This window comes from Aptenodytes forsteri, unplaced genomic scaffold (assembly GCF_000699145.1).
Source record: "Aptenodytes forsteri isolate BGI_AS27 unplaced genomic scaffold, ASM69914v1 Scaffold193, whole genome shotgun sequence".
In the NCBI taxonomy this organism is placed as follows: domain Eukaryota; kingdom Metazoa; phylum Chordata; class Aves; order Sphenisciformes; family Spheniscidae; genus Aptenodytes; species Aptenodytes forsteri.
This window is the reverse complement of record NW_008795405.1, coordinates 5,347,264-5,367,567: the sequence shown is the minus strand read 5'-3', so window position 1 is coordinate 5,367,567 and position 20,304 is coordinate 5,347,264. Positions and strand designations below refer to the sequence as shown.

Sequence of the window (20,304 nt, the reverse complement as noted above, 5' to 3'; positions counted from 1 at the left end):
ATTGGGTGGGCAATAGTATCTTCCCCATTATTCCTTGTTAACTTAAGGAAAAGTCTGCTCATTTTAAGCTGTATACCACTATGAATTTAGATGGACCATGTTTACATCTCTTGACTTAAAGCAGAAGTGTCAGACTTAATTTTTATAGGCTAATGAGAACTGTGAAAGCCAGAGATCTGTACAGAAGATGCCGCTTTAATCAGTATTGTGAGATTTAAGACAAATAAAGTGCAACATGTGTAAGTAAAAGGCTTTAGGTTTTCACCCATAAGTATCACTCTGCTTACTTGCTTTTTCCTGAGTAATATCTGAAGTATATTGGCTACGCTTAACCTTTAATGGTATCAGTCACTTGCTACTAATGCAGGCACAATGGACTTGTGGCCTTTGTTTTGCCCATTGTCTTGTCAAATCTTGCTCAAGTAATGTGAAAAAAAAGTTTGTAACCTGGCAAGCGGTATGTTGTCAAATAACCAATAGTCCCATATTTTTGTATTTTCCTTTCTAGGGTTACAGGTACTGGGCTGGGATAGGAGTCCTTCAAAGTTGTGAATCTGCTCTCACTCACTACCGACTTGTAGCTAATCACGGTAAAAACCTTTTACTAGGCTAATGTTCTTGACTTTCTATGTATTTCTATATCATTCACCTAGAAGATACTAGAAGTACTATCAACACTAATAGTATAAAAATAAAGAATCCTTGCTATTAAACAAGTTATCTGTTTGGCTCTGAATCATGATATGCTATTTTTATCTCTATCTATTGAAATGTCTTTAATTCTTAGAGTGTCAATTCATTCTCTCTGAGTAACAGTTTGAAGCTATGTAGAGATCTGTTTTTACTAAGTTGCAGTGTAATATTTGTATTGGACAAAACTGTCTGAAAATTTCTCTTATCTGTTTTCCAGTTGCTAGTGACATTTCTTTGACTGGTGGCACAGTGGTTCAGCGAATTCGCTTAGCAGATGAAGTAGAAAATCCAGGAATGGCAAGTGGGATGCTAGAAGAAGACTTGATTCAGTATTATCAGTTTTTAGCAGAGAAAGGAGATGTACAAGCACAGGTAAGATTAAGTTCACCTGATGGCATGCAGAGGTTTTCCAGAATTACAGGATCAGCTTTATGAAATGTGGAAAGACATTGGAGCTTTAGTTTTCTCTTCCTCCTAAATCAACCTGGTTGCTATTTCCTGATTAGCTTCTATGAGAAGAGTATTATATTTTAGTGTGTTTAAGGTAGAACTTGAACAGAAAATGCAAATTTTTGTGGAAAATAAGTCCAAAACATTACAACTTTAGTATCTTAGGAAAGAGGATCTTCGCTTGCACTGGAACCAGCCAGAGTAGTTTAAGGATAGCTTTAGATGTTGTGGAGGAAGCCTTGATCAAAAGAACTGGCCCTGACAAGGGACCTCAGTTTCTCGCTGCTTCTGCTCTTACATGACTTCTGCATGCTGCAGGCTGGACCTCTTCTACACACAATGCGGGAGGGGAGGACACTAATATAGGCAAACTGTCACAATTCAACTTGGTCATATATGGCTTAAGAATTAGGTAGGCAGAATTCAAATGAACAATTATTATTTTGTATCTAGGACAGTCATGTCACTTTTATCTAGGATAAATTTCTGCTTAGACTAATGTGAAAAAATAGGACTGTACTGTAGTTACTGAAGCTAATCTGTGCCTTCAGACTTTGTGGCATCTTTAACTCTGATATGGTCTGTCTTTGTGCATGTAATTAGGTCTGTCTTTGTGCATGTAATTAGCTCACTGGTATCTGTATTACTAGGAAAAGAAAGTCCCTATGGAAAAGTGACTTATTTGCAGCGTAAAATTTATTTTTAGGTTGGCCTTGGACAGTTGCACTTGCACGGAGGAAGAGGAGTAGAGCAAAATCATCAGGTACCCTTTCTGTATATCTCTGATGCATACTGTATTTAGCAGAGGGGAAGAAAATATAGCTGAGACCACAGTGAAGCAAAAGTGTTTAAGTACCACCATAAAGTATTTAACGACTTCAGTAGTCTTGTTCAATAAAACTGAATTAATTCAGTAAAACTTGATCTTTATGTGACTAGTACATGGAGCTGATTTTCTTACACAATTAGTTTAAGACTAATCATCTTAGAAATGAGGTCAAAAACAAAGACCAGGTTTTCATTAAGTAGTACTTGAAACTGGCTGAGCTTTTGTACATGTAGAGTCTTCAGGATGCACTGTGCATGCATTGGTGATCATAGCCTAGTTTGTGGCTTGCAAAAATATTTTGCTTCTGTAGACAAAACAGACAACAAAAACAGTGCAACTTTCAATACTAAGGATATTAAGTGTGCATAGAAAATAGAACTTCTGCTGATGTAAGCCAACCTAGCTACTGCTTATAGAAGTTAAAATAGCTAACCTGTTCTTAAAGTATGCATTGAAAAAACGGAGAGCTGAGGCTGCACAGTCCTGAGGATTATTTCAGACTCAGCTACCAACCAGAAATTATTTAATCATCATCACATTTAAAATACCTTAAAATGACTGCTCTGTAAGGGTTCAGAGATGATATCGAGTGGTCAGAATAAATATAACCAAGCTCTGTGTAAAACTGGAATAGGAACTGGCAGATCTCCCCTTCTAAACAGGGTTTGGAGGTACAATAAGGAAGTAAGATTTACCTGTGTAGCTTGTGCATAGTAGCAGTTGTAGTATTTTTTTTTTTTCCTCTGCTTTTTGGAATACACTGAGAGGGATTGCTACTCAATATTCCGATTATAAGTGGGGAACCCTGTTACATATATTAAATTAGGTGGGATTGATAACTCTTATCCCCAGAAGAACCTGGTAACTTGGCAAACAACCTACTCACCTCTGATCTGTTTGCAAGGTACTCAAATCATAGTCGTGATTGCTAAAATACTTGTTTTCTTCCCTGCAGCGAGCATTTGAGTACTTCAATCAAGCAGCTAATGCTGGCAATTCACATGCCATGGCCTTTCTAGGAAAGGTAAGATATGAACACTCCCAAAAGTAAGTAAATTGACTGCCTTTCAATGAAAAATAACAAATACTTCCTACTTTCTGATACCAGGCAGTATAAAACTTGAATGCTGGAATCTAAGTACTTCTGTTTTGCTACTGTTTTGAATTGTCCTGCAAGATTTGAGTGTCGTAGTCTATTATGTCTAGTCTAAATTTTCTACTTGCTCCTTCACTTTAGGAGCTTTTGTTTTTTTCTAAATAGTACTTGAACTAGATTTTTTTTAAAAATTAAATAGTTAAATACCTAAATGTCCTTTTTCTGTGGTGGAGTTCAAAACTCAGAGTAGGCCACTATGCTCTTCTATACAGTGTGTGGGGAAAAGCTAGGCTTCTCAAAATTTTGCCTAGTGGGAAATACTAAGTTCAGGAAGAAAAGGGGAAAGACATCTGTGTTCTTATTCTGTGTAGAGAACTGAGGCATCTGAGTCAGAGTTGCCAATAGGTCTGCATCTACTCTGAACCAAAGCCTGAGTCTATCTGCAAGGTGGGCCATTGGATCAGTTTTCTCAGATTTAAGTCCTTTTTTAATCTAAAGCACGGTTGACAAGCTGCTATTGGTGATGTTAATGTGTTACTGCTTAGAAAGGTATTTAGGTCACTTGCCTGAGATCTGTGGTGCAGACTACCTTCACCCTGTGAGGAGCTAAATCCTTATTACTCCATTTGAGTACCCTCTAAGGTTAGGCTGCAATAAGCAGCAGCTGTAGCTCATCTTTTTCAGCCTGTCACTGCAGTAGAGGATGCAAAATTCATGTCCTCAGAGCATGAAAAACATAGCATAATGTGCTGGTCAAGGCACCTGACAGGAGAAATAGCAGGTTCCTGCTTTCTCTACTGCTTGAGTGTTTTCTGTCTAATAAATGCTGAAATGAACAGGGTTTAGTAACCAATTTTTGCTCTGTTTTCAAGAAGTATTTTAACTGCCAATATAGTTTGACTTCCACTAGTCGCACAAGGCTTGCCTGATTATGTGTTCTTCACTGCACATTGGTAGAACTCAAAAATGAAGGGTGTTTTCATGAAAACTTTTTAATTTTATGGGCAGTTCATTCTCCATTAGAAAGTTAAACTCTCTGAATCTGAATTTTACAGCATAGAGATGTTTTCTGCTTCAGGGCAAGTTCTTTAATGATTATTCAGTAATGCAATAGTCAGAATAGTCTAATAGTACAATAGACTCCCTCTCATATGCAAAGTGAAGATGCTTCATGATCTCCATGCTAAACTGACTTCTTCAGCTGTTTTTCAATAACGCCCTTCTCCTTCAGATGTACTCAGAAGGAAGTGATGTTGTACCTCAGAGCAATGAAACAGCTCTTCAGTATTTCAAGAAAGCTGCTGATATGGTATGATTATCTGTAAGCTAGAAATACCGCATATGCACTAAAAAGTTGATTAGCTCGGAAACGCTGGAAATGCTTCTTTTTGTGCACTTCCATGTCCATATACCTACTCCCAACTTCTGTCCCAGATTAGCCCGTAATTAAATCCTGCTTGTGTAAGATGTTGGAAACTGCCTCCAGTTCTGGTCATGGTGCTTCATGAAGCTGTGTTCAACAGAAGGAGTCTAACTCTCATGAATGATAGCATCAGTATGAAATACTGTCCACTTAAATAGCCTGCAATTCTGTTAAGTGTTAATTTTCATTAATCCAAAGTTGTGTTGTCACAGAAATCTACAGTGCACTGATACTATGTTATTTTGGTTCTGTTTTGTGGTCAGTGAATAGATAATGGTTTTGGGTTTACACCTCTCATCTCATTGGAGTGTTTGGTTTTTGGCTGTTAATCCCTTGTGTCTGTCTTTGACCTATCCCTTATGGTAGCATTTGTACCATTAAAGCATAAATAGTCCTCCAGGAAAGATGTTTAGCACGTGAAACACAGTAGATGAAGTTTTGAAGGGACTGTTGTAAGATAACTGTCTTCATGGTTCTTGCATTCCACAATTAGATTGCTGTTCTAAACCTCTGTCCTAGAGTAAGGATCTCTCAACTTGCTCATTTCCTACATTCACTGAAGGTTTCCAGTGTGCCCCGCTGCCTGTCCTGGCATTGAAGGAACACCATAACGCATACTTTTGCGGGCACAGTGGTCAGTAATGCAGCCCACAAGACAGCCACCAATCCGCCCTTAAATTAAGGCAGATTCTCAGAGTTCCTGTAGTTGTTTTGGGAACTTCTGTAGGATCCAGAACATCTCAAACTTGGAAAAACTAAAGACGAATAAGCTATTAATGCCCCACCTTTCTGTGGGTGTGGGTTCTAAATCTCATGTGACGCTGAAAGTGCACAGTAGATTGTCAAAACTAGTGTTGAAAGCTTTTTTCCCTGTTAATCACCTGTGTAGTTACTGAACAAAAGTTACCAAAGATGCTATTTTCTCCCTAAATAACTATTACTTACTAGGAGCAAAGTTACAAAGCAAATTTATCTTAAGCACTACTTGTTTTAGTGATGTCAGACATACCAAATCTGAAAGACATAGCTGCAGGTTTTGCCTTTCTTTGCAGAATTGTTTTCTTGTGTTTTCAGGGTAATCCAGTTGGACAGAGTGGATTAGGAATGGCTTACCTTTACGGAAGAGGTGTTCCAGTGGTAAGCTTTTGACAGTCGTCTTTGTAATCATAGGTGATTGTGTAACTTCTTGTTGTCAACAAACTTTTTTTTCTCTGGAGGGAAGTACTGTAGAAGACTTAATTGTGAAGATTTCTGTTACACTGAAAGCTCCATGAGGAAATACGTAATATAAAAAAACCTCACTGTGGAGTTAGCAGCTGTGAAACATGCTGAGTTCTCTCTAAGTTTGAAAATGTTGCTGAAGCTATTAGAAATGCATAGCAGTGTAAATTTTTGGTAGGAGTTTTGAACTTGGCTCTAATTTTCTTGTGAAATAAAACAAATCCTAACTGTCCCCATTTTGTGTATCTTGTGAGAGTGGAGGAACACTTTGAAACTTTTAATTAGTGGAACACACTGAAGCTTCTAATTAGTTCATTTGCCTTGTTGCTTTTCCCACAAGAAGGTTTCTTGTCAAATGTTTTGTATTTAGCTATGCAAACAGATATTCAAAGGTTGAATTAGCCCAAAGTTGAGGAAATAAGTTAAATAATTGTTCTAGAAACGTAACAGGGCACCTGTTCTGTTAAGCATAACTATTCATAGCAATGCTATATATGGATGCCAGCTTTGAGATAGCTACAGATTTAAGACACGCTAATATCATTGTAGGCTATTTCATTTTTTGTTTCCAAACCTTGACCAGGTGAATATTTTCACATTAGAACATCTCGCTGTAATTTTTCTGTAATATAGATATGTCCATGCACTTACACATGCACGCATATTTTCTTTCTTTACTTAAATTGTGGTGTATTGCAAGGCTCTAATGACTGGACCAAATCTTCCTGCAGAACTATGAGCTAGCACTGAAATATTTCCAGAAGGCTGCAGAACAGGGATGGGTTGATGGACAACTTCAACTAGGTTCCATGTATTACAGTAAGTGGCATCAAAATGATGGTTTGCCGGGTCTAAATATCTGCCCTTTCAGTAATTGTTCACTAGGTGGCATTAGAAGCGTAGATATACTGCATGTAGAGTGGTCTTACTGCACTGAATTTATATTTTATTCTGTTTTTTTCTAACACTTTCATAACGTTTTTCTTTAATAATTTTAAAGAGTAAAAACATACTGTATTTCATACAATATTCCTTTTAAAGAGGAATGAATAGCAATGACTTATTCTTTCTTTTAGATGGCATTGGAGTCAAGAGAGACTATAAACAAGCTTTAAAATATTTTAACTTGGCCTCCCAGGGTGGCCATATTCTGGCTTTTTATAATCTGGCTCAGATGCATGCTACTGGCACTGGAGTGATGCGATCCTGTCATACTGCTGTTGAGGTAAGGTCATCTATTTACAAAGGTCAAATAATACTGACTTGCAAAAGGTTGGATATAACCACGTCAGCTTATATAGGAAATCTGTGTTAGCTAAAATCCACTGGTGACTGCAGAGGCAAGGCTATCAAAAGGAAGAGTGATATGTTACCAAACTCCTTTGTATCTCATGAGAAAAATCTTTTTTTTTTTATGTTGATATGGCAAATTTGTATCTGCTTTATTCACTGAAGAAAATCAAAAGAATGTAATACAAAGCAAACATCAGTATTTTTGCAAGTACTGCATTCTTCATTTAGACATGGGTTTAAGTGTAACAAAAAAGCTGATATTAAGAATAATTCTGAGTAAGCATCTTGGCATGTCTTTTCTTAGTAACCTGTATCTTAAAGTACGCCTGTCTTAAGCAGTGAGTTCGTCTATCAAGGTTTTTCCTGTGAAATGTAAATATTTTGAACAGGCATTTGAATGTTAAAGGTTTACCTCTTGCAAAACCTGAATTTCTGAAGTTCTTGTTAACCAGTCTTCTCCCTCTTTTTTTCATCTGTAGTTGTTTAAGAATGTATGCGAACGGGGGCGTTGGTCTGAAAGACTGATGACTGCCTACAACAGCTATAAAGATGGTGATTCAAATTCTGCTGTGGTTCAATATCTTCTTCTGGCAGAACAAGGCTACGAAGTTGCACAAAGCAATGCTGCTTTCATACTTGATCAGAGTAAGGACCTGAATTTGTACTGAAAGGTTTTTTTTTTTTTGAGTTGGCCTGCAGTAGCCCATTTAGTAGAATGCTAGAGGCAAAATTACATAGCTCTTGTTCAGTTAGAACTTCAGTGAGAATCTTGTCCTCTTTGCTTTCCAGTGGGAAGAGCAGGAGTCAGTTTTAATTTTCACCTCTAAGGATAGCTCTCTGGCCTAAAAGTTAGAGTACACTCAAATTCTGACTTAGGGGATTTAAAAAATGGGATAGGGAGAGAATGCTTTAGAAACTTCGACAGTGCTGAAAATTTTCTTCCCTGGACTTCCTAAACACAGCCTTAACATTTTATTTTTAAATCTATAAAGTGTAGGAATTGCATTAGTTTTACCTCTGGCCTTTACTATGTGTACAAGCTTCAGTTTCCTTTGTTCTTTATCTTGTAATGTCTTTTCTCAGCACTTTTTTCAGATTTTTTTTGCAACTTTACTCATAGCAGGGATGAAGAGCTGGGCAGTTGGTTGTGTTAAATTTGAAAAAACTTGTCCCAGGTCTCTTAGTGCAACTAGATGGCTAGAACTTGGATTTCTTAGAGTTTGAGGTCATAGGGAAACAATGGAAGTACAAGTGACAAATCTTTCTAGAAACTACAAACCCCAGTATTTTAAACTTTTCTGGATCTTAAATCCAGAAATCTAAATGTCTCATTACCAGCTTTAGGGCTTTGTATTTTAATATAAAAATCAGCTATTGGTGGCCGATAGGCTAATCTAACATCTTAATTTCCGGTTAATGTTTTTCAAAGGTGCCTTAGTGACTCATCTTTAGATAAGCTACAGCAATGACAGTCTTGGCTGGGAGTGCATTCTTGCAAAGAAACAGCATCTTTCCCCGTGTTAAAATTCTGATTGTCATTACTCAGATCTATCTGCATCTTGACTGGAGATGAATTGAAAATTATTTTATACACTTTGTACAGAAAAAGCTGTATGTCAACTGTGAGATAGTATAGCTGAAACCATACTTATACTAGAAGTGAAAAAAGTTATAAATCCTTTGAACTGTCTGAATTCTGATACTTCAGCAACCTTCAATTTATGACATGGACAAGTAAAATAAATTCTGTTCTGAAGTAACTGTAGCACTGCTGTGTAAAATATGCAGTCTCCGGCTAGTTAATGAGTTTAAGTCTTCGTTTTACTTGAGTCTTGTTTTTTTGATGGTCAAACTAAAATAGCTTATACTTTAGCCTTGTATTTGAGTGCCCCTTTGTCAGAGCCTGAATTGTGTGCTCTTAAGACTTGCATCTTCTGGCATTCCTCAAGTATGCTTCAGAATCTCCTAGAGCAGGAGTGGGAGACACGCTTGGTAAGCAATATTTCAGGGTGAAATGATACAGTTTGTTCCTAGCTCTTACGTGGGCAGATATATGGAAAGACCATATAAATGAAAGGGGTTTTGATAAGCTTCAGATGGGTTCAATCTTGTTTGTGCTATAGCACAGATGACTTCAAGTTTTTAATTCATTTCAGCAGACTGAATATAAGCATGGGGGGGTTTTGTGGTCTTGTGTGCGTATACCATGCTCCTATTTAACTGAATTACTTTCTTCTCTAGAAGAAGCTAGCATAGTAGGAGAAAATGAAACCTATCCTCGAGCTTTGCTTCACTGGAACAGAGCAGCTTCTCAAGGTATGTCTGTACCTCACAATTCCAAGTAGTTTATTTTTAGTAGAGCCATTAATGTTTGATTTCCTCTTTCATAAAAAAACATGGAAGGAGGGAAAGCTTACCTCCTTCTGTTCAACATTAGTTATATTCCACATAGGGTAGTTGCTGTTCTTTATTCTACTGTTAGCTATAATGTCATTGCAATATGCTTGCAGTTCTGAGCCATTCTGAAATCCTGAAGATTAAAAGGACTAAAACACAAATGTACGGTGCATTTCTTTTGCCATTCCATATGGGATTATAGAGCAGTGTTAAACAGTATTAGGAATGTTTACACTGACTTTTCTAAAAATAAATCCACTTGGAAAAATAGATACAAAGTACCCTTCAGGATTTTGGTACTTGTCATCATTTATAAGAAATGCAATTTCCTATTCAAAGCAAGCAAAGCTCAGTGATGAAGAATGCAGTCTTGATGTCCAACCAACCCAAGTTTAAACTCTGGTGCTTGTGATCATCTCCTAAAATAAGCAAAACTAAACTTGATCATTAAATATCTTGGTGTGAGGTCCCTAACTTTCACACAGGTGCATCTACATTAATGTCTGTCTACTAGCTTTTTACTTAAGAGCAAGTGTATCATGCAAATGGAGCCTAAGAGTTTTGTCTGAAAATCTTCAGACCTACTTGGCTTTTAGTAGAAAGTTAGAAATTGAGAGGATGGAATGGTTAAGTATTCAATTACCAAATGATGATGAGAGACTTTATTTTTCAAGTTTTCGGTGTCTCTGTTCTAAAAACAAAGCTGAAGCCCTTAATGACCATATAACAAATGAAAAGTTTTTCTGTAGTAAGTGACTATGAACATTATTATACAGCTTTTCAACTGATGCCACTAAACAGCAAGAAAAATGTTGGTAGGATTACTGGGAACAGGACTTCCTGAAAATAGATATCAGTTGCATTTTGGTGAGCTAAACCCAATTTAAAAAAAAAGCTGTTTATGTGAGAGAGGGGAAGAAGAGAAACGGTTTGTGTAAACTGTGGAAAGTAATACTAAAGTCCTTATTTGCGTCTTCATATGAAACTAAAAGGCTTTCTTTGCCTAGCTATTTTATCTTTTTTGTTGTGTCTTGATTTATAGGATATACTGTTGCAAGAATTAAACTTGGAGATTACCATTTTTATGGTTTTGGTACTGATGTTGATTATGAAACTGCATTTATTCACTATCGACTGGCATCAGAGCAACAGCACAGTGCCCAAGCAATGTTTAATCTGGGATACATGCATGAGAAGGGATTGGGCATCAAGCAGGTGAGTAAGCTGTAGGCTGATAGTCTGCTTCATTACAGTGCACTTACTAATATTAGAATAAGTCCGTAACCACTACTGGGCTTTGGGCACTATATAACCACTTAGTAGGAATTAGCCTGTCCCCCAATACATTCTCCAATAGCAAATGGGTAAGTATATCCACTTCACACTTACCTATGTGAAGAAATGAGGCCTAGACAAGGAAAAAACTATTTGCCCAAAATTGTGAAGATTTAGCAAAGAGTGCCATATGCTTGAGTAATGCTTTCAAGACTTTGAAGTGTAATTAAATGAATGCAAATCAATTCCGGGTTCAGAGTATTTTAGCACAAGATTGTTCTCATCCTCTGAAACACTGGTTAATTTATTTTCTATATCATGACATTTTGAAAACAAGTTCTGTGCATCTTCAAGTAACAAACCATAAGCACCAACAACAATGTGATTATTAGCTGTGGTTTTTCAAATTAGGCTAGGCCACAATTTGCTTTACAAACTACATTGCTTAAAAGAAGGCAGTATATCTGGTTCTCCTAGGAAGCCTATGGTGTATTGCTGTCCATGAGTTAACTAAAACTTACGGAATCCAGAGCAACATGTTTTTGTATGTGTCAAAATGATGTAATTAGTAATTGCATACTAATTTTGAGCAGCTACCTTACCTTAATGTATGATTAATTCATGTAATTAATGTATGAATGTAGTAATATTTTCTGGGTTACCTGAAACTGTAAGAAATGGTTTCATTTTCCTTGTTTTCAGTGAGCTTCAACATTTGGTTTTTGTCTAGGTATGCACCTTTTAATTATTCTGTTGGTCCATTAAAAGACCAATTTTTGCTTCTTTTCCCCTAAATTCTTGGCAAAAGGTCAGAACAGCGAAGGGCAAGTCTTAGGTCAATATTGTTAACTTTGGCAGCAGCAAGCAATCAACATTTGAAAACTGCTTACTCACCTAGTTGTAGAAGTGACAATCCAGTACACAAACAGCATTATTTCTAAAGCTTATCTTCAAATTTTATTTTAGGACTGTTTGTTTTCTCTTTTTAACTGAGTCCTCAAAACTAGCTAACTTCTGAAAATGAGCCTGCAGCTAAAAGCAACAGTGCTAAAGTTGGGAGGTTTTCTTTTAAAAAAACAAAAAACAAACAAAAAAAAAATACTTTTCAGGCATGGACTTCTTTATTTCTTTTGCCTTCTGTCTTGAAAACAGCCCAATTTGAGCAATTAGTAAAAACTTTGAAAATGTTATTACGTCATGTTCAGCATAACTGCTAAGAATTTGAGAAAAATGAGTCCTAATGCTGTCATTTGCACAGAGTATTCTCCAACCTGAAGCAGAGATGGCTACACAGAGATAGCTGAAATGAGTACACAGGGGTTCACGATGAGCATATGCAGCCTTGCTTTATGCGGATGAATAATACTTTCCTCTCATACAGATCCACTATGCAAGGAAGAGTTGAACTGCAAGGGAAGTGGAGATAGTTAATATAGATATGGGAAAGAAGCACTGAGAACGTCTAAGCAAGGAAATTCCATGTATAACACTAGTCTTAGGAATTCTGAATATGTAATGTCTTTGCTTGCTGTGTCCTAAAACTTTACAACTGTAAGATAAGAGGATGGAGATTTAGGACTGACTAGATAACACTAAAATGGCGCTGGGCTAGGATATTCTGAAAAAGGCTAAGACTGAGTTTTGAATGAAGCAAAAGAATATTTGGCTTTCCTTTCCCAGAATTGAAACTGCTGAATTTTGAGCACCTCTGACAATGACTGACAGTTAAAATCATGCTTCCTGATGTAGCAGGTGATGTCTACCACTGAAGTCCCTTCCATAGGCCTCTAGTGGAAGAACAGACATACAAAGACTTTAGCACTGTAGTATCTAACAAATTGGGGATTTAATCTGTTGAAGAAAGGAATGTGTACTCTTACTCTCTCCCCACCTATGTCCACATCATTAAGATTGCAAGCACTCTAAAGTTTGGGAGAATGATCAGTAATGTGGCCTGCACGACTTCAATGCAGGTCACTGTTCGTTCTGGATAATCCTGAATAAATACAGTATTTCTTACTGGTTTTTTTTCCCCAAACAGCTTTTGCCTTATTCTCTTTACTTATTGAATAAATAGTCTTTCTCACATACAGGATTCTAAGCTATATTTCCTGTACATAGATGGTTTTCAGACTCATACCAGGTCAATGCCAAATATTAAGCCCCTTGAGGAATCTCACACGTGTACACTGTTACACACTTTTCATAGATTTAATGTTGTCCAATTCCTGAGCCTGCATGTCAGAATGAAGACCATTTCCATATACTGCTCAAAATAAGAACAAATTAATTTTCTTGAATTAATTTTCTCATGGTCTTCTCTTAAGATTTGGCATAGTATTTCAGTGCTATTTGTGTGTTAAAGCTCAGATTCCTACAGTTCTCGTCTGTCAAGTGAAAGTGAACAATATATAAGCAAAACAAAGTGCTTGCTAATTAGAAATGAAAATAAGCCATGATTTAGGATCTGCTTCTACATTGATACTAGCACAGTACAAAGGAGGTAAGGAAACTCTTTTAAATAGTTATACAAAAGACAGAATTTTGAGGCTCAAGGAGTATTCAGAGTTGTTCTATTGAATTAAAATACTAAAGTGTGAGCTAGTACATCTCATTCACATAATGTGTTGATTTTCATACTGTTATTTCCACATGTGTTATGGAACTAAGCTTTGCTGTATCAATGAGCAGAAAATCTTTATGGTATTTCACAATCAGGATAAAATTATAAAATGAACATGTGGCATGAAGTCCTGGAGATTTCTCTTATTTTAAGTGTCCAACTTGGAACACTTCAGAGGTAAGTCTTGCACAGGCCTGTCCTTCACAGTACTGAATGAACGCAGGCAGTTTGTATCCAAGTGTCCTAACATTGCACAGTATGTATCTGAAGTGGAGCAAAAAAAACCCCAAACAAACAAGGAAAGTTAAACTATTCAGGTACACGTATCCTCTGTTCTTCATGCTACAGTTGCCTTATTGTTCCAACTACCACAGAAGAGAACGCTAATTTAAGCTCTAGGAAGTTGCTGGCTGTTTGTGCTCATGCTTTTGCCAGGCTGCTCTCACTAATGCAAGTTATGTCTGTTTTGGATAAGGAGTAGAATATAATTTGGGAGTATGTGCAGAAATGGTTAGAAGCTGCACTATGCAGCAGGCATACTGTAATGTAACTGGGAGGAGTTGCTGCTGTGTATTCCTCTATGACTTGTGTTTTCTTAGTCTTTCATGTTTGGTGTGGTGTGGAGATGTTGGAGTGTACTGGAGTTACCTCAATATGTGCTTTAGTTTACAGTGCATGGGTTGAATACGTTAATACTAATCTCTTTGTGAGCTTCAATTCTAGCATCAGTTACAATAGCTTCATTCTCAGATCGAAGCTTCCCTTTACTTGTCTATTCAAAGGTGAACATCCATCAGAAAAAAGGGGAAGTTTTACTGAATGGTTTTTGTTTAACTTGACCAAAAACCTTGTAGTCAAATGACAGTATACATTAGCTTACAGAAAAAGCTCTACATTTTATGGTTAATTTTTCAAGTTCTTCAAAATTGAGCTTTGTATTTTATTAACTTTAGGATATTCATCTTGCAAAACGATTCTATGACATGGCAGCTGAAGCAAGCCCAGATGCTCAGGTTCCAGTCTTCCTAGCACTTTGCAAGCTTGGAGTGATTTATTCCTTGCAGTATGTACGAGAAATCAATGTAAGTAATGCAGAATTAAAAGGAAGAACAACAAATGTGTTTTCCATTTTTAAAAGAAGCTTGAGTTGTAATCTTAAGTAGAAGTCTTACTTGAGCCTTCTGAATGTGTTTTGTGTTCTTGCATATTAAGAAAGTTACTGAAGCTGTGATTCCTATTTCTTGTTTGTGCAATTGTGTGAAACTGAAGTGTGCTCAGCCAGTGCTCTTCTGTGCTGTTCTTCCCTTGAAGAGAATTTCTCTAACCTGTTTGACTGTTCCTATCCATGACCATCTGCTATCAAAGTTAAGCAGATGATTACAATGACATAATCACTGTTCAGGAAAAAAGAAATACTTTTTGTAGCCCTAATTCTCATGCTGTTTTATCTTCAGCTGTAACAATCCCACTTAAGTCGTGTTTGATTTCTATGGGGAAAAAATATTATTTTTATTAGATAGTTAAGCTTTTGTGCAGAGCTTCTGCTGAGTGATGGCACTGAAAAAATACTTGCCTGGAATTTAGGTGAATTCTTTCCAAGCAGTGTCTGAAATATTTCTCAGCATTCTGACATCTTACTGCCTTTTGGATTACTTAATAAATTCAAATGGTACAGAAGTTATTACCACTTAGAGCAAATGCAAGTTCAGGCAATCCAGTTAAGTTTGACAAATTTTAATAGTCTTGAGGCTGGGGACTTTCAGGAGTGGACAGTCAAAATACTCTAAATCAATTGAGCAAATACCCGCGTAGCACTCGCAGAAGCTAGTATGCAGAACACGGATATTCCAAGTTTTAAGTCTGCTGATGCAGACTTAAATTGACAATGACTCTGTAGTACCATCAGATACAGTAGTGAAGCATAAAGTGTGTTGGCTAACGCTTATGCAAATGGCAGTCTGATAAAAAGGCAGTTCAATCAAAACTAACAGTAAGTCACTTTAACTTCCCTGTACCTTACCTGCACAAATCTCAGCATTGTACCACGTAAGTATCCTGGGGCTTAATGTTCTGTCATTCATGGTAATCTGCTGCTGGCTTCCAGTTTGGCTGGACTGATCAGTTCACTGCCTCTGTGTATGTGGTACTTGCTCCTCTTTCTGTAAGACAACTAGTATGGTTACATACCTCATTCTGATTTAAATTGTGCGCTTTAATGCTTTTTGTGTGAAAGCCACAAAGCTACGTATCAAGCACCTTCATCTCTAGAACAGAAAATAGAATAGTTCATCCTATATAGCATGGCTCTTAGTCTTATTGGCATTTTGTTCCTGGAAATTAAGAATGTCACTGATGTGATACTATTTTTTTCACAGAGGAAAAGAGCTACTGAAGTTTTAAAACTGGTGCTTGTACATGAAAAATGTTACAAGTCAAATTTAAAATCAATGTAACTTCCCATTCTTGCTCTTTGACATGATGATGTGGACTTCTTGTTTCTTAGATAAGGGAGGTATTTTCACATATTGATATGGACCAGCTGCTGGGGCCTGAGTGGGACCTTTACCTTATGACCATCATCGCCTTGCTTCTGGGAACAATTATAGCTTACAGACAAAGGCAACATCAGGCAATTCCCAGACCAGCAGGACTGCGGCCAGCTGTGCCTCAACAAGAACCACCACCAGAGCATCAACCACCACAATAGCAACAAGAGCCTCAATGCAAGAACTGGATTTTTCCAAAAGGAACAATTTTCATTGTGATTTAGGACTTTGGATCAACGGTCCCTCCCCTAAAAGAGGCGCAAAGAAGTTTAAAAAAAAAAAAGTCTGAAAGCTGCTTAGAATGATGCCTTTTTTCAGGGATAAGAAAATTCTTTTGAAACTGATCTGAATGTTATTTCAGTGCCAATGGAATAACACTATGGCTTTTTTCATGGAAACACAAGAGTGCTACTACAAAAATGTTGCCTGCTGTATCTAGTTCCTCTTTATTCAGAGTCCTTTTCGTCTCCTAGAGAGAGCAGAAGGCTAGCGTTGGAAGGTTTTTGCCTGCTTGATAGCAGTCGCCCTATATAAAAGTAATAACAATAATTTTATGGCCAATTTAAGTCCAAGAAGCTGAACTATAGTCAAACTCTAAAAAGACTAGACCTGTGTGAACTTATATTCTGATCTGCATCCCAAGTATTTCTACAATCCTTATTTTGTTATTTCTTAGTATTTCTTACACTCTGGTCTTTTATGCTGTCTTGGATGGTTTAACATGGATTACTTATAAACTCTGTAAAACTAAGCCAGCAAACATGCCACTCTCCACTTGTGCTTTTTTGTTTTGAGTTTTTTTTCTCCATTCCCCTTAGACAAGACAGTTCTCAGCAGACAGACAGTATGTAGCCCAGGAGGCAGATTGGGACAGATTGGGTCTGTAAAGCTTATCAGTTGAAAACTATCCACACAGTACCCAGATCTCGCATCCTTCTAAAACTTTTTTTGGAGCCTGTGTACTTTGCAATACTTCATGACATAATAACAAATTGGTAGTGTTCCTAAATTATTTAAACTTGCTTTTACGAAGAGGCTGAGTCTAGATTGCAGAAAGCACCAGTATTATTGTGGACGCTGAAGAAAGGACAGAGCCAGAAATCTCAGTGAGTTAGCTTACTCTTTTTTTTATTTTTAGAGGTGGAAGTTCTGCATTTAATTTTCAACAATCCTGTAAGTGATCTGCACTGCAAGAAGGAAATGTATGTGGTATCTCATGCATGCATCTGTTTAATGCATCTACAAAAAAGGGCTCCAAAGATGCATACTCTCTACAAAAGGGCATGGGCTTACGCCAGTGATGCTACTCCAAAGTTTGGCTGACTGATAAAAATCGTATATTAGACTACAGCAGTGCTCTGGCTGTTGCCAACCTGGCATACATGAGAAAGTCAAAATAACATCTCTGGCTGTGCCATCTTGAGGATCCCTTGTAACAAGAAAATCCAAAGAGAAAGAAGACTAATGGTTTATGGCTTCTTGATACCACCAGGTCAGTGCAAAGGCCTTTTAATGAGTGTAAAGAATACAACCTGTGGACTGATGTTTTTTAGACTGCAAGAGGAATCTTCACTTAGTAACAATTTTCATTGAACTGTAATTTCAGGGGTTGGGGGTGGGAAGCAGCGGGGGAGTAGCTTAGAGGCAAGAAATGCGGAAGTTTCTGTTCTTACTTATCAATGGTAGTTAAATATTTGTTTCTGTACTAGCATTAAACCCTGTGAATATACTGTCTTAAAGCTGAATGAAATACTAATGAGGAGGCTTTAGCTGCTTTCTGACAAAAGCTGTTCTGCTTAAAGGGTTAAGGGCTTCCTTTCATGCAAATACTTTTCCAGTGGATTGGCAGCAACATATCAATACGCTTTATTTAGAATTGAGATTTTAGTATGGTTTCATACTTAGTACATTTGTAAGGAGACCGCTGCACAATAGATCTGTAGTTTGGGAAAGAAGATAAGCAATCCACTCTTTTGTAAACTGAAATGTCATGGATGACTAGTATTAAAATATAGGTATAACTTCTCAGTACTTCAAAATGCTTATGCTGGTTATATGACGACAAATCTTTCATTTTAGTTTGGAGGGTTGCAGCATGTGATAGAGGAATGTCTTGTTCAGTCTTAATCATCATTAGCAGATGGAACAGTATTGAACTTAAATGTAGTGTCTAAAATGTACAGCACTCCCCAGCTGCCTTTCTAAGATATCTGTGACTTCTGAACACTCCCTCTGAAGTATTTTTGCCTCTGTCACTTAATAGCTCTTTTTAGCTTGGCATGAATAAATTAAAGACTATATAGAAAATGTTTTTCAGTTAAATACCATTGGTTCATTGGTATTGGTCTCTTAGGACGTTTAACAATTTTGTTACTACATTATTAAAATGTTTTGGTTGTTTGATCTATTAGAACTGAATTCTAAAAGCTCTATCCTATTTGCATGAGAATCTCTCATCACTGCTGCTATGTGACAGTCTTATAGCCGACTTTCACTGAACCTGATGCATTTTTACATCCAAGAAATCAGCAGAAGAAAACGATTGAAGATCAGCAAGTTATTTCACTTTAAAGAACTGCTTTTTGAAGAAGCAATAAGGAAGTCTTTCTCCTGCTTTTTTTCCCTTCCACCAAATTACTACCACTAAATTTTTCAGATGACATTCATTTGAATGAAGTGGTAGTAGTGAAAAGGTACTTACCATAAGTAATGGCGAGTTAACTCAGGGATTAAAGAAATTAATAAGTTTTCCAAATCAGTTGTCTACAACATCACAAGTTTTTGTGACAATCCCTTGCTACTCTGTTCTGAAACTTGCATTTTGAGGGAAGTATACTTAACTCTTGCTAGTGGTATGTTTCTTGTGCACTCAGTTTATTGAGCAGCTTTTTTCCTAAAGGAGCTGAGTTGCTCAGTTTACTGCAGTGAAGTACTACTCCCTTTTGGTAGCACACAGGTTGTCCTACAGTTTATATGCAGGAGTATTTTAGAAGGGAAACTTGATTTAAGAGAAGCCTTTCTGGGTATGTTCAGCATGCTTTGAACGGAAAAATTGTATTCTTGGTCTGTAGTAACGTAGGCTGGAGTCTGCCTATTTGACCTTCCCGGATATACACTCTTCTCTCCCCACACCGAGAATGGAACTACAGAGCAGTAACTGTTGTTGATGGGAGTTTTATATGTAGGAAAACTGTGGAAAGATACAGGGGAAAACATTGTTATGCATCTCAAATTATTAATCAAACACACTAGCTGTTCTTGCTGGTTGAAAGAAACGCTGAACTATTGAGAAAACAGGATTCTGGTTCATCCTTGGTGAAACTTGTCCCAGAGCTGTCTGTTGAAATAATTTTCCTTGCTTCATATTGTCCATCATGGGACAATGTAGTAGAAAAGGCCTTTGATACAAACATCCCAATGAGACTTATGAGACAGTTTTACTCGCTTTTTAGTCATCTTCCGTAAGTCAGCTACTCTTATTAAAGTAAAAAAACAAAAAAACAAAACCCAAAAACTATCAAATGTTATTCTTTTTGGAGAAGAATTAAAACATGGATTGTGAAAGGACTTTTTAAGACTATGCATTATCTAGTTTCCACCTATTATATGCTAGTTTAGGCCTATAAAAGGGGATCACGCTCACCTTTGCAAGTTGCTTCCTTTTTAGATAGGCAACAATGAACTGAAATTCTATTTTTGTTTCAGAGAATATTAAACTAAAAATATTTAGTTTGATTTGAACTACTGCAAATGCATATGGCAAATAGGGACTATTGGGGGGAACCCTTTGTTTTTATCAGCTGCAGTTCTTTAAAGGGTCTTGTAGGAGTTTTGTAAATTTATTTTGTATTTAAAATCAGTATAAAGGCTGGTCAAATGTAATATAATTATGTAAACAAATTCTGTTAATAGAAAGATGTACAGATTCATTTTGTACTGTATCTTTAATCTTGTGAAATAAAGATACCACCTGTGTGGTTACCATCAGTGTTCACAGTGGTTATGATAACAGAGGATGTCAATTGTTAGTTGTATGCACTGATATATGCCACTGCTAAATGCATCCTTCCCTATAAGTATACTCACACTTCTTTCACTTCTATTCCTCCTCCAAAAAAAAAAATCTGTGAATTTAGGAGGGCCATAGAAAGGGGAATAGAAAACTATGCATTGTATCTTCAGCTGTGCTAGAAACTTGCCCGCTGTGTGAGTGTATGTGTGTGACCCTTTCTTCAGCGTATACAGCATCTGTACTGCGTGTGGCAGACACAGAACTGCTGTGTGATTTGAGAATAGTGACCGGTAATTTAGGATTACTATTGCATTTTCAGTACTGATACAGGGATAATACAGTGACTAGAAACAGATACTGGGGGAGGGACTACTCCAAGCTGCTAAGTTTGCTTGCTTTTCAGGCCTTTTTTGACCCACTCATCTCTTCAGGCTCCACCTGTTGAG

At 37.0% G+C, this 20,304-nt stretch overlaps 1 protein-coding gene across 1 annotated transcript in view; it reads left to right on the top strand.

Moving 5' to 3' along the window:
• Window positions 1-19,843, top strand: part of SEL1L (SEL1L ERAD E3 ligase adaptor subunit) — a 41,207-nt gene extending 21,364 nt beyond the window's left edge. The window contains exons 11-23 of the mRNA XM_009280937.2: window positions 509-590; window positions 911-1,065; window positions 1,850-1,906; window positions 2,928-2,996; window positions 4,300-4,377; window positions 5,566-5,628; window positions 6,444-6,531; window positions 6,789-6,937; window positions 7,485-7,650; window positions 9,247-9,321; window positions 10,445-10,617; window positions 14,254-14,382; window positions 15,804-19,843. Coding sequence (XP_009279212.1) covers window positions 509-590; window positions 911-1,065; window positions 1,850-1,906; window positions 2,928-2,996; window positions 4,300-4,377; window positions 5,566-5,628; window positions 6,444-6,531; window positions 6,789-6,937; window positions 7,485-7,650; window positions 9,247-9,321; window positions 10,445-10,617; window positions 14,254-14,382; window positions 15,804-16,007 — 1,488 coding nt within the window. The 3' untranslated portion in view covers window positions 16,008-19,843. The remainder of the gene's footprint in view (window positions 1-508; window positions 591-910; window positions 1,066-1,849; window positions 1,907-2,927; window positions 2,997-4,299; window positions 4,378-5,565; window positions 5,629-6,443; window positions 6,532-6,788; window positions 6,938-7,484; window positions 7,651-9,246; window positions 9,322-10,444; window positions 10,618-14,253; window positions 14,383-15,803) is intronic.
• Window positions 19,844-20,304: the final 461 nt, after the last annotated feature.